General features: G+C 38.4%; 1 protein-coding gene across 1 annotated transcript in view; it reads left to right on the top strand.

Moving 5' to 3' along the window:
- The first annotated feature begins 3 nt into the window (after positions 1 to 3).
- The window catches only part of LOC110461335 (probable ATP-dependent RNA helicase DHX37), a 25,391-nt gene continuing 11,743 nt past the window's right edge, over positions 4 to 13,651 (top strand). The window contains exons 1-12 of the mRNA XM_021514771.1: positions 4 to 174; positions 2,330 to 2,515; positions 2,832 to 2,932; positions 3,439 to 3,826; positions 5,060 to 5,208; positions 5,842 to 5,934; positions 6,450 to 6,546; positions 7,092 to 7,205; positions 11,283 to 11,384; positions 11,788 to 11,874; positions 12,141 to 12,255; positions 12,553 to 12,649. Of these exons, the coding sequence (XP_021370446.1) occupies positions 94 to 174; positions 2,330 to 2,515; positions 2,832 to 2,932; positions 3,439 to 3,826; positions 5,060 to 5,208; positions 5,842 to 5,934; positions 6,450 to 6,546; positions 7,092 to 7,205; positions 11,283 to 11,384; positions 11,788 to 11,874; positions 12,141 to 12,255; positions 12,553 to 12,649 (1,610 nt within the window). The 5' untranslated portion in view covers positions 4 to 93. The remainder of the gene's footprint in view (positions 175 to 2,329; positions 2,516 to 2,831; positions 2,933 to 3,438; positions 3,827 to 5,059; positions 5,209 to 5,841; positions 5,935 to 6,449; positions 6,547 to 7,091; positions 7,206 to 11,282; positions 11,385 to 11,787; positions 11,875 to 12,140; positions 12,256 to 12,552; positions 12,650 to 13,651) is intronic.

The raw sequence follows: 13,651 nt of genomic DNA, 5'->3' as shown, positions 1-13,651 counted from the left end.
AGATGTTGTTAGGCACACCATGTGGACGCAAAAGTAGAGAAAATAAAGGCCGAAAATAAATGCAACTTGATTTATCTAAGTAAAAAGATAACAATGGGGAAAAAGAAAAGAGCATTCAATTGGAAAGCAAGGGAGCAACACGAAACTGTCGTTGACAGATCAGCAGAAAAAAAGGTTTGTACCAGAACTTTGAAGGGTTTAGATCCCATTTCTTTAACATACTGACACTACTGATTACAAGCACCTGTTCACACCAGATCTTGCATATAACGTACAATGATATATCGTTGGTGGCAGTTTCGATATTTTCAAACCTCAGTAAATAATTCAATTCGGTAGTAATTCCCAAAATAAGTCATAAAACCCCTGTCACACCTAGCCGCGTTGCCACTGCGATTGCACAGCATTGTTAAATTTCCCATAGCGCCGTGAGATCGCATGAAAAATATTTTTCATGAAGATGGCAATGTCACGGCTTTCTCACGGCGACCTTGGCGTTTCTACGGAGCTCCATGGCGTTCTACCGCGTTCCTACGGAGTTGGCGATGTGCGCTCTCATGGCGCTTTCATTGCGTGCATCGATTTGTCACGGCACGTACACTGCATTTGCACTGCGCTTTCACGGCACTCTCACTGCGCTGACGGTGTGTTGTTTTGCACTACCGATAAAAACGTTATCTCCATTAGTTCTCATTTCTTCCATTAAATACTCTCGAACAGTTGAGACCCATGATGCCCGCCAAAAGAGGTAGAAAGGTGAAGAAGGTAGGGAAAGATAAATGCTCACCAGTTGCACATCAGTTATGGTGAAATGAATGTTTATTGTCATATATCATTCCTTTATACTATTTTGTTGGGTTGGTTCATTGTCACACCGATTGACGCAGTAGAAGCGCATTGGGAGCGCAATGATCGCCGTGGCGGCTCCGTACAATCGTTGTAAGAAAAATAAAACTCCTTGTAAGCACCGTAGATGCGCTGTATAAGCGCGGTAGAAACGCTGTATAAGCGTGGTAGAGAAGCAGTGTCATCTCAGAGAACGCCGCACGATCGCTGTGCAAGCGCTACTGATAACCATTGCGTTCGCACTGCGACCTCTGTGTATGCCTGCGGCAATCCTGTGGCATTGTAGGAGACCTAACTGTACTGCTACGGCGATATCACTGCACTCTTATAAGAATGCTGAGCGACAGCGTTTGTTATGAGCATGCTCATAGTGCGCACCGTCGCTCGGCGTTCTATGCGATCCCACCGCGTTCTCGTGCGACGCCACTGTGTTGCTGCGGCGATGCTTGCGACTCCACTGCGCGCAGATCGGCGTTCTGGCTTTTTCTTGGACGCCGTGGGAACGCGGACCTAGTGTGACAGCCCTTTATCAATCTCTATCAGTCTTTCACCTGTACATAGTGACCCCTGTATTAAAATCTCTATGTATTACATATCATGCTGTAACTGGAATGGGAGTAGACTGCCTTTTGTTTAATTCATTTGTTTCGAAACAATAAATATCTTGAATACCATTAGCTTTACATCATGTCAGTTTTGACACTTATAGCAAATTTTACATAGTTTCTATTGTATTATAATATCATCTTTGTATTATACATGTATACAAGATACAAGATACTTGACTTTTTGTGGTATATATATATATGAAACTTGAAACATTAGCTCTGCAGAACATATTAGAAATATCAAAGAAGCAAAATCTCATCAAAATAGAATTTAACAAGATACGTTGTACATAAGCTAGAAATAATTATTGCAGGAAAAATTACATGCTCATAAGAGATGTAAAAAATATCCATTAAAAAGTACACTTACATGTATCTACAATGTATTTAAAATCAGATATTAATTAAAAACATTTACACTATGAGGTTATATTGGATCACATGTAATCAAGAATATTAAAGATAATCATATGTAACAGGAAGGAGAGTAGTGTGTGTGACCCCAGCTTCCCAGTCCGCTATACTCTTTTGATTAAGCTTAAAGGAAAGTCGTTTTAGCGGCAAGCTGGAAGGAGATCGTAATCCCCTTGTACCTAAACAAACCAGGTTTTAGCTCCTTGTCATTGCAGGGAGGGTGTCGGAAACCATTTATAAATGAAAGAGAATAGTGTGCTTCCACCAGGGATTAATCCAGTGATCCCCATGCAACTTCCCAGCTGTCTGCTGCTCAACTGATTAAGCGAAAGGAAAGTTTCCTATAGTGTGATACTAAAAGGCAACCATAATCCTTTGTACAATTATATATATTATGTAAATAACCAGCAACATGGATATTATTATTTCCTGAATTATAAAACTTGTTTCTCTAATTTCAGATCAAGCTTGACTCAACTGTTCTAGGCCAAGATGATGACTATGATGAAGACAATATGTTGGTACTGCCTTCAGAAAAAAGGAAATCAAAGACTACAACGGAAACTATTCAGACAGTGAAAAAACTTAGTAAGAAGGAAAGAAAACGCCTTCAAAATGTCCTGCTGCAAAAAGAGAAGAAAGCCAAGGTACCATATATGCTGATCATTACAGTACTGTGAGCTGTTTATTTTGCTGGCAACAAAAACAAATCTTTAGATAAAATGTGGCCATTATAGTTTCATTTTGTTGATAAGCTGATACTCATTGCTGCAGTTTTTGATATCAGCTTAACAAGTTGAGTTTTGCATATTATAGATATCTTCAAAATTTTAAAAGAACTTTCGATTTATTCATCTTAAAATTTTCTCTGTTCAGTCTAAAAAGGACCTGAAGAGTTGCTGCAATTATTTTGAGTCAGATAGTCGAACAATGACATTTTCCTGTTAATTTCATGCATTACAGAGAGCTGCTTTATTGGAATCTCTGGCTAAAGTGCAGGCAAAACCAGAGGAAATGCTACAATATGTTGGAGTTGCTGCTATGCAGTCTGGACATTTAAAAAGGTACAGATTTACATCCGTCTAAAGAGTTTGTCTCGGGCATATCACCTCGAGTAATCAGATTTGGTATGCTAGTACATCTTGGGATGGCATATAACAAAGTACAAAAAGTAGGTCACTGATACCTATGATTTGACCTTTGACCTTGGTAAATAAAGAAATCATTACTGCTGGGGGACTATGGATTGCCTTGCAATATTTAGCCTTGTTTTTAATCACCTGCGACTCTGAAACATAGCACATCTGGAAATTTTTCATCATTTTTATTTAAGTGCTGGTACTTAAATTTCAGCTTCAGGTTTGTTTTCATGAAACTGTCTTAACTTATCATAACAAATGAGGCATGATACACTACGTACATTTGAGCAAATAAGACTTTTATCTTTTAGGTGAAACAGGAAATTTTAAGTTTGTTTTACCGAAAAGGGCATGTTGAGTAAGGTTGCTGCTACAGGTAATTTGGAAGATGAGAGACGTCATTTTAAAAAAAAATTCTTTCGTTAAAACAGAGAAACAGAGACCAAACAAAAGAAACTGGATGCTGATTCCAAAATCAATGTTGTAGCTGGTAGCAATAAAAAGACAAAATATAGTCAATGGGGAGACAACTGTGATGCAGAGGGGGGTGACAGTGATGCATCTGAGAGTTCTATTGATACATCAGACATGTCGACAGATGAGGAGCAAGAAGAAACTATGGTAGATGATGAGGATGTGAAAAATGAATTGGAAACAATTGCAGCTAAGAGTGAAAAAGGTATGACAGGAGAGAAGGAAAATGAGTTAGAGGACAAAGAAAAGATTGAAAAAAGTAAAACAGAACAAAAAGATAAAGAAGACAAAGAAAATAGCAAACCAGCAGTCAACATTCCAGTCAACAGGGATAAAGATATTCAGGTACAGTGTATCTTATTTTTAAAATTTTTGTTTTGTTTAGATTTTTCTTACAGTTAAACTGATGCATATATACTATTAGATTTTGTACACATATAGTTTTGAAAAAAATCTTGTTGTATTGTCTCCTGAATCCTAAACATAGTATTTACATGATTCTTTTTATATAACAAGTTTGATACTGAGTTGTCACCCATGCCTTGTGAAGAAAGTACTAGGCTACATTCGCGTATCCCGGTTAAAACGGTACGTGTGGCGCAGAAATTTTCCACGATAAATGAACTCACTTGGACCGTTCTATAAGCAGAGCTAAAAGTCCACAGTTTCGGAGAATAAAAAACAACGTATCAAGAATATTATGCCCTTCTCTCACGCGTCCACTAAATTACATAACGTATCTTAAAAATTACATGTGACTTGACATTGTTTAAGAAAGAAATAACGCAAATTAGCAATAGTCAGCATTTTAGTTTCGGTCAGGTACATCTGGACCCCTCAATCTACACATACCAAATTTTCCTGAGGTCAGCCTCGGTCCAAATCTGTACCTGTCGTTTTCTTTACAGGTTCAACCGTTTCAACCGGATACGTGAATGTAGCCCAATGTAGTTTTAATTATACTACTGTATGCTGGGAATTTTTTTGCCATCATATTTTCCCCCTACAATGGTATAATCCATTTTCATCCAATATTAAATTTGCCCATCACATTTAATTTCTGTGTTTATTACATCCTGTATGTTGTTTACATATGTTCGCTGTAATGATAAATTTGTGCTCATTTTGTAGTGTGAAAATTAAACTGCAGCAAAAATTTACCAGTATACAGTAGGTTCGGCAGAAAAATTCTTTAACTGATTAAACTTTTATCTCCTACAATTGTGTAAAAATTCAAGAAAAGCTAGCGAGATTGAATTTTGTTCATTAGTAGGCTGCATTGAAACCTTGTGTCCTACATCTACTTTGGAATTATTTAATAAGTCTAGTCTTTTGTTATGGAAATTTTCAAAATGGTTATAGCCAAGTCAAAGCTTAAATAATATACTGAAGTTGCAACAGCATAGGAGCACTAGTGTATCTCTTAGTGACATTAACATCCCTTGGTACTTACTTAAGTTACACAACCTATTATGTAGATTTAACTTAATAATCTTTGTTAATCTTGTCTAATAGTTTAGAACATATTTCTTAAATGATGTTGATATATGTTAAATCTTGCCACAATGTGTTCCTTAGGAAGCCAGGCTGAAGCTACCAATTTTGGCAGAGGAACAAATGGTGATGGAGACAATTAATGATAGTCAAGTCACGATAGTTTGTGGGGAGACGGGATCAGGAAAGACAACTCAGGTTCCTCAGTTCCTGTACGAGGCTGGGTATGCCCAGTAAGTATATCTGAGTCATGTGCTTCTAATAACATATACTGTGTTTCGGGTGATATGTCTTTTATTGTATTTTTGCAGTAATTTGCGAGGTACTGTAAAATAGGATGAGAGGGGGATATCAACCCAGAGCTAAAAAATCAAATATGGTCAATAAGATACATCAGTTTGGAAATACAAAATGTATGTTATATCCAAGTTTTACTTGATACACAAACAATGTACGTATTAAACGTGTTGCAACATTGCACACAGTGGAGTCGAAACTTGACAAAGGGACCAGTCGGTTTTGAAATGTTGTGACATGTTTAATATGTACATTGTTTGTGTATAAAGTAAAATTTTAATATCATATGATTATGTATGGTATTGGGCAAAAAATAAGCAAAGCATACCAAGCTTGGGTTTATTGCCATTACCTGTACAAGTTACAGTCGAAACTTGACAAAGGGACCAGTCGGTTTTGAAATGTTGTGACATGTTTAATATGTACATTGTTTGTGTATAAAGTAAAATTTTAATATCATATGATTATGTATGGTATTGGGCAAAAAATAAGCAAAGCATACCAAGCTTGGGTTTATTGCCATTACCTGTACAAATCTAACGTATATCCCTTTTGTGTTATGTTTGTAGTGGCGAAGGTATTATTGGAGTGACAGAGCCGCGGAGGGTGGCAGCCATCAGTATGTCTCACAGGGTCGGCAAGGAAATGAACCTAACAACCAGGTAATATCTCACTAGGTGCATACAATGTGTCATTGGGTGTAAGTTTTTGAGAGTTATTGCATTTGTATACTGTATACCGGGACATTTTTGCTGCAGTTAAAATTTCGCCTTTTTCGCCTTCCCCAATGAGGGGGAATTTATCATGACAACGAACATTTGTACACAACATACATATAGTTATTTCATGTGAAAGGTGAAAAGGCAAACAGTTATAGTATGTCAATTTATTATTGTTTTAACTGACCCCTTGCCTCTGTACATCCAGCTGTAAGGGTCACATGACTAGGGATTATCCCCCAAATAACTTACTTGTACGGTAATGCAATAGTTATATGTGGTTAGTGTAAGACTCCAAGCTTTAGCAATAACAGCAACTATAGCAACATTCTAATTTCTGTATTGTCCAAGCTTTAGCAATATAAGTTGGTATACTAACATTCGGTTTTGTAAGACTACAAGCTTGAGCAATATCAGTAAGTATACTAACATTCTGTTTCTTATCTCTGTCAACACAGTGAAGTTTCCTACCAGATCCGTTATGAGGGAAATGTTACTCCAAAGACAAAGATAAAGTTCATGACAGATGGTGTACTACTGAAAGAGGTTCAAAAGGTCAGTATAAATGTAGCAGTACATGACTTGGTGGATTGCTGGTGACCAGGCAGCTCAACTGCTTAGAGCGTCTGTCTAGAGTTCAGGGAGTTCTAGGTTTGAATCCCGGTCTCTTTATCCTGTTACATTTGGTACCCAACAAAATGTACCCACTGAAGGTGGTATAGGGTCACATGTTGAAGAAGCAATAACATGACCCCTGACCTCTGTGTCAATTTTCACTTTTAAGAAATTACATCACAATACTTTGACGAAACACCACACACCTTGTGTATTTTCATTGTGATATCATGATTCACAGTGTATAACCCCAGTTTAAAAGAAGTATACACTAGTACCAAACTGACAAAATTATTTTGCAATCATTATAAATTAAAAAGTTTTCTCCACTCCTGATTTAATTTTCAAATTGTAATGACACTTTAAAAGCATACAACACATTATTTAAAAGACTTTAGTAATGATTGGCATGTAGTTGGATAATTTTGCTCCATGTTTCTTTTTTTTTTTTATGTTGGATCAGAATATTTGAATTTTTGTTACAGGATTTCCTGTTGACGAAGTACAGTGTGATAATTATTGACGAGGCTCACGAACGCAGTGTGTACACAGATATCCTGATAGGTCTCCTGTCCAGGATAGTACCTCTCAGGCACAAGGTAGGGTTTATAGCTGACGAAGTACAGTGTGATAATTATAGACGTGGCTCAAGAATGCAGTGTGTACAGATATCCTGATAGGTCTTCTGTCCAGGATAGTACCTCTCGGACACAAGGTTGGAGGTTCACGAACACAGTGTGTTCACTGATATCCTGATAGGTCTTCTGTCCAGGATAGAAACCTCTCAGACACAAGGTAGGAGGTTCACGAACACAGTGTGTTCACTGATATCCTGATAGGCCTTCTGTCCAGAATAGTACCTCTCAGTCACAAGGTAGGAGGTTCACGAACACAGTGTGTACACTGATATCCTGATAGGCCTTCTGTCCAGAATAGTACCTCTCGGACACAAGGTTGGAGGTTCACGAACACAGTGTGTTCACTGATATCCTGATAGGCCTTCTGTCCAGAATAATACCTCTCAGTCACAAGGTAGGAGGTTCACGAACACAGTGTGTACACTGATATCCTGATAGGTCCTCTGTCCAGGATAGTACCTCTCAGACACAAGGTTGGAGGGTCACGAACGCAGTGTGTACACTGATATCCTGATAGGTCTTCTGTCCAGGATAGTACCTCTCAGACATAAAGTTGGAGCTCCACGAACGCAGTGTGTACCCATATATATCCTGATAGGTCTTCTGTCAAGGATAGTACCACTCAGACACAAGGTAGGAGGTTCACGAACACAGCGTGTACACTGATATCCTCATAGGTCCTCTGTCCAGGATAGTACCTCTCAGACACAAGGTAGGAGGTTCACAAACACAGTGTGTTCACTGATATCCTGATAGGCCTTCTGTCCAGAATAGTACCTCTCGGTCACAAGGTAGGAGGTTCACGAACACAGCGTGTACACTGATATCCTGATAGGTCCTCTGTCCAGGATAGTACCTCTCAGACACAAGGTTGGAGGTTCACGAACACAGTGTGTACACAGATATCCTGATAGGTCTTCTGTCCAGGATAGTACCTCTCAGACACAAGGTTGGAGGTTCACGAACGCAGTGTGTACACTGATATCCTGATAGGTCTTCTGTCCAGGATAGTACCTCTCAGACACAAGGTAGGAGGTTCACGAACACAGTGTGTACACTGATATCCTGATAGGTCTTCTGTCCAGGATAGTACCTCTCAGACACAAGGTAGGAGGTTCACGAACACAGTGTGTACACTGATATCCTGATAGGTCTTCTGTCCAGGATAGTACCTCTCAGACACAAGGTAGGAGGTTCACGAACACAGTGTGTACACTGATATCCTGATAGGTCTTCTGTCCAGGATAGTACCTCTCAGACACAAGGTAGGAGGTTCACGAACACAGTGTGTACACTGATATCCTGATAGGTCTTCTGTCCAGGATAGTACCTCTCAGACACAAGGTAGGAGGTTCACGAACACAGTGTGTACACTGATATCCTGATAGGTCTTCTGTCCAGGATAGTACCTCTCAGACACAAGGTAGGAGGTTCACGAACACAGTGTGTACACTGATATCCTGATAGGTCTTCTGTCCAGGATAGTACCTCTCAGACACAAGGTAGGAGGTTCACGAACACAGTGTGTACACTGATATCCTGATAGGTCTTCTGTCCAGGATAGTACCTCTCAGACACAAGGTAGGAGGTTCACGAACACAGTGTGTACACTGATATCCTGATAGGTCTTCTGTCCAGGATAGTACCTCTCAGACACAAGGTAGGAGGTTCACGAACACAGTGTGTACACTGATATCCTGATAGGTCTTCTGTCCAGGATAGTACCTCTCAGACACAAGGTAGGAGGTTCACGAACACAGTGTGTACACTGATATCCTGATAGGTCTTCTGTCCAGGATAGTACCTCTCAGACACAAGGTAGGAGGTTCACGAACACAGTGTGTACACTGATATCCTGATAGGTCTTCTGTCCAGGATAGTACCTCTCAGACACAAGGTAGGAGGTTCACGAACACAGTGTGTACACTGATATCCTGATAGGTCTTCTGTCCAGGATAGTACCTCTCAGACACAAGGTAGGAGGTTCACGAACACAGTGTGTACACTGATATCCTGATAGGTCTTCTGTCCAGGATAGTACCTCTCAGACACAAGGTAGGAGGTTCACGAACACAGTGTGTACACTGATATCCTGATAGGTCTTCTGTCCAGGATAGTACCTCTCAGACACAAGGTAGGAGGTTCACGAACACAGTGTGTACACTGATATCCTGATAGGTCTTCTGTCCAGGATAGTACCTCTCAGACACAAGGTAGGAGGTTCACGAACACAGTGTGTACACTGATATCCTGATAGGTCTTCTGTCCAGGATAGTACCTCTCAGACACAAGGTAGGAGGTTCACGAACACAGTGTGTACACTGATATCCTGATAGGTCTTCTGTCCAGGATAGTACCTCTCAGACACAAGGTAGGAGGTTCACGAACACAGTGTGTACACTGATATCCTGATAGGTCTTCTGTCCAGGATAGTACCTCTCAGACACAAGGTAGGAGGTTCACGAACACAGTGTGTACACTGATATCCTGATAGGTCTTCTGTCCAGGATAGTACCTCTCAGACACAAGGTAGGAGGTTCACGAACACAGTGTGTACACAGATATCCTGATAGGTCTTCTGTCCAGGATAGTACCTCTCAGACACAAGGTAAGAGGTTCACGAACACAGTGTGTACACAGATATCCTGATAGGTCTCCTGTCCAGTATAGTACCTCTCAGACACAAGGTAGGAGGTTCACGAACGCAGTGTGTACACTGATAGGTCTTCTGTCCAGTATAGTACCTCTCAGTCACAAGGTAGGAGGCTCACGAACACAGTGTGTACACAGATATCCTGATAGGTCTCCTGTCAAGGATAGTACCTCTCAGTCACAAGGTAGGGTTTGTTGTTGTTGAATGCTTCATGTATTTAATATGAATATTGCATGTTTATGTGGGACAAGGAACAATCTGATTAAAATCACATGTTACATGGCTTCGTTAACTCCGTACTACGCCTGAACATCTGAGTGTGTCGCGGTCAGGGTCACGTTCAGGTGACCTTTATATTTATAAATACTCATTAAATTTTGACCAATCAGAGACCCTCTTTCAAAAAGGCGCTCGGAGATGTAACAAATATGTCGGACATTGATGAGAATGATACGAAAGTTCTGAAGTTATTTGAGATCGTCTGAAACCCGAACAGAATAAAAATTGAAGCTTTATTAGAGAAGAAAGACTGTATGGTGGTGTTGCCTACGCAATTATTACCCAATGGGTACGTTTTCCTTGGCGTTGTAGAAACGTCAGTTCCCGCCGCCATATTCGTTTTGGAAACTAATCTGTTCGATACTCCTCGCTATTTATTAATCAACCATGATATTCCGATTCGCTGGCAAACTTTTGCCAGCTCGCCTCTGATTGGTTCATCTAAAGGTCACTTGAACGTGACCCTGACCGCGGCACATTCAGATGTTCAGGCGGAGCCATGTAACAGATGATTTTAATCAGATTGGGACAAGGAACTTAGTAAGTCAAATAGTGAAAGACAATATGAGGTTGTCAAATTTTCGGAGCAATCCTATCCACTCCTTATATCACAGAACTCTCACATTACATAAAAACAGAAATAGAAAATTAGTATGATAGGATATAACTTATATTTGAAACCACTAATCCCCTCGGCTAGCATACATGTAGGCCGTAGGCAGAATTCACAATGACCACATCGCTGACCAATGATACTGTGTGTGTGTGTAACAATAAAAAAGAGATTACAATATCCTCGGAAAACTGAAATGTGAAGAAAGATGCTTTAACTGGGAAAAAATGACACATCAATTCGTCCAAAGATGATAAATGGATGTTGAGTGGGACGTCTCAAAATATCTTTTTGGTAGGTAGATATATGTTAAATATTTCATATTTTAGAAGTAAATAATTTAAGTTTTGTGCATATTTAATTAAGATTTTAACAATTGAATTCACAAAACTGTCGTGATTGTATGTTTTGTGTGGTGTTTTATGCATTAGAATTTGTGCTATCTTAGAAATAATTTTTATTTTTTTAATATTTTATCTCATTATTTTTTCAGAAAGGATCTCCCCTAAAATTGATAATTATGTCAGCGACGCTGCGAGTGGAAGACTTTACAGATAATGCTAGACTTTTCAGAGTTACCCCTCCTGTTGTGAAGGTATTTTATAAACATTTTTTGTACATGTATTCATATGAAAATTTAAGTAGATATCTTTATTTTGATGAACCCCAAAACTGGTATAGTGCATTTGCATCTTGGAAGCATGATGAAACCTCCAAATGATAAAAGATATATGGTTTAATTGCTGAAACCAGAAACTGAACTAATTTTGTTTAGAAATCTTCCTTTATTCAATACTTGAAGAAAAATGATTTCAGATATACGTTTTTTGTATTTTGAAGTGTCAGGAATGGTAAGATCTACTACTTTGGACAACTTTTAATGTCAAATGTTATCTACAAATATTTCTTGTTAATATTTTGGTTCAGACATTTTATGATTATTGTCATTTGATATTCTAGGAAGTTTAATAGACACTGAACTTTGTTGACCTTTGTAGGTGGATTCTCGGCAGTTTCCTGTAACGATACACTTTAACAAGAGAACGCCATTGGATAATACCTACCTTAATGAGGCATACAAAAAAGTAAGTTTCTGAGAAATTCAAATTTACACTGCAAAAATGATGAAATATATACCAGGTAGTTACTCATAAGATTGCATATACATTGGTACCACAGGGGCGAGGAACAGATCCCCAATCCAACAGCCCATATGTATGTGTATTATATACATTATGTATATACATATGAAACTCAGTTGCCCACAAAACATTTTATGGTATTTTTAGATTTGGTAATTGGTATAATATTAGTTTTTCCACAGGTTAATTAACAATTTGTGTGTTGACAGGTGTGCAAAATACATCGCAAGTTACCTGAAGGAGGTATCCTGGTCTTTGTCACTGGTCAACAGGAAGTGAACACTTTGTGTCGCAAACTCCGACAGACCTTCCCAGCTACCCAAGGTCAGTCAGTACATTGTTGACTCATGTCAGCAAGTATCTGTGACAAATCCTGTCAAATCAGACTTATTCATTCAGGGTCATAGGGGTCATGACTAAATAAGGAATTTGTCAGGAGTCATTTTCAAATTCAATCTCTTCATGCGACGAATAATATTATGTTCAGAATATAGATGTTCATATAGGTCATATTTCATGATTTACATATGTAAATACCCTTTCATAAAGCACAAATAAAGATGCACATATACATACAGGGTTAGTGTTAAAGTTCATAGATATTGAAAATATTTCTTCAAGGAGGAAAAAAAGAGGAAGATATTATACCAGGCAAAAAGAAGAATAAAAGAACAGAATCTCCAGAGAAAAAGAATCTACCCAAAATCAGTCTCGACAAGTAAGTGAAATTGAAGGTCTTTGCCCTTACAAGCATAATTAATTCATATATGATTATAAATCTTCTAATCCAGGTTTATTATAATATGCAGTACAGTTGACATGGTCTAAAACAGTGGGTAACATTTGTTTATAGCAGCAGGTTCTTCAAACAATTTCTTTTTATTCAGTGATATGAATAAAATAAACTAAAAATACAAACCACATATCAACTTATATCAGGGACGTATAGTGAAGGGGATTAGCAACTCCCTCTTTGCCTTACCAATTTTATGACACGGCAATCTAGACTTACCTCCCCCTGATTCAGGATCAGATAGCGAGCGCCGCCTATCTCAATTTTGACAAACCAAGATGGCGTCGATACCGCTTCGTTAGATTACAGAAGTTGGCGTGAAAACAAACCAATCGCGATAAGTGTTCTGATTGTATTACTTATAATTGATAAAATCTGTGGTATCATATTAATTGATGTCTCGTTTTTGGGGTATATTTTTCTATTTTTAAACGCGATGTAACGCGTGGTTCAGAGTATTGTGGTTGGCGTCGATAGACAAAAATGCGGGATAAAAAAACCCACATGTATGTGAACCACCTCACTCCAAAAGTATTTGACCGATCTTTTTTAAATTAGCAGCAATAGAAAGCTGAATATTTTTTATAACGACCCAACCTATTTTAATTGCAAATAATATAATTTAACTTGTGTTATTTTTGTGTCAAAAAGAGTAAATATCAGCATTATTTTTCACTGGAACGTAAATCATTATTGCGAAAGTAGTTGGTGACTGCTCACTGTTTTGATTAAATTTTATAAACTATCGTTTATATTTTTTAAAACAATTAATATCAATAAACAGCTGAGTAATTTCTATGTTAAGTAGGCCTGATTTGATTTGCATTACTTGGAACTATAGCGATGTCACAGATGAAATTACTCGTCTGGTAACGAAGGACACGTGTTGTTAAAAACCGTAAACAAAAATGCGGGATAAAAAAACCC

This window comes from Mizuhopecten yessoensis, unplaced genomic scaffold (assembly GCF_002113885.1).
Source record: "Mizuhopecten yessoensis strain PY_sf001 unplaced genomic scaffold, ASM211388v2 scaffold10603, whole genome shotgun sequence".
NCBI classification, from domain to species: Eukaryota; Metazoa; Mollusca; class Bivalvia; order Pectinida; family Pectinidae; genus Mizuhopecten; species Mizuhopecten yessoensis.
This window is presented reverse-complemented; position numbering and strand designations above follow the sequence as displayed.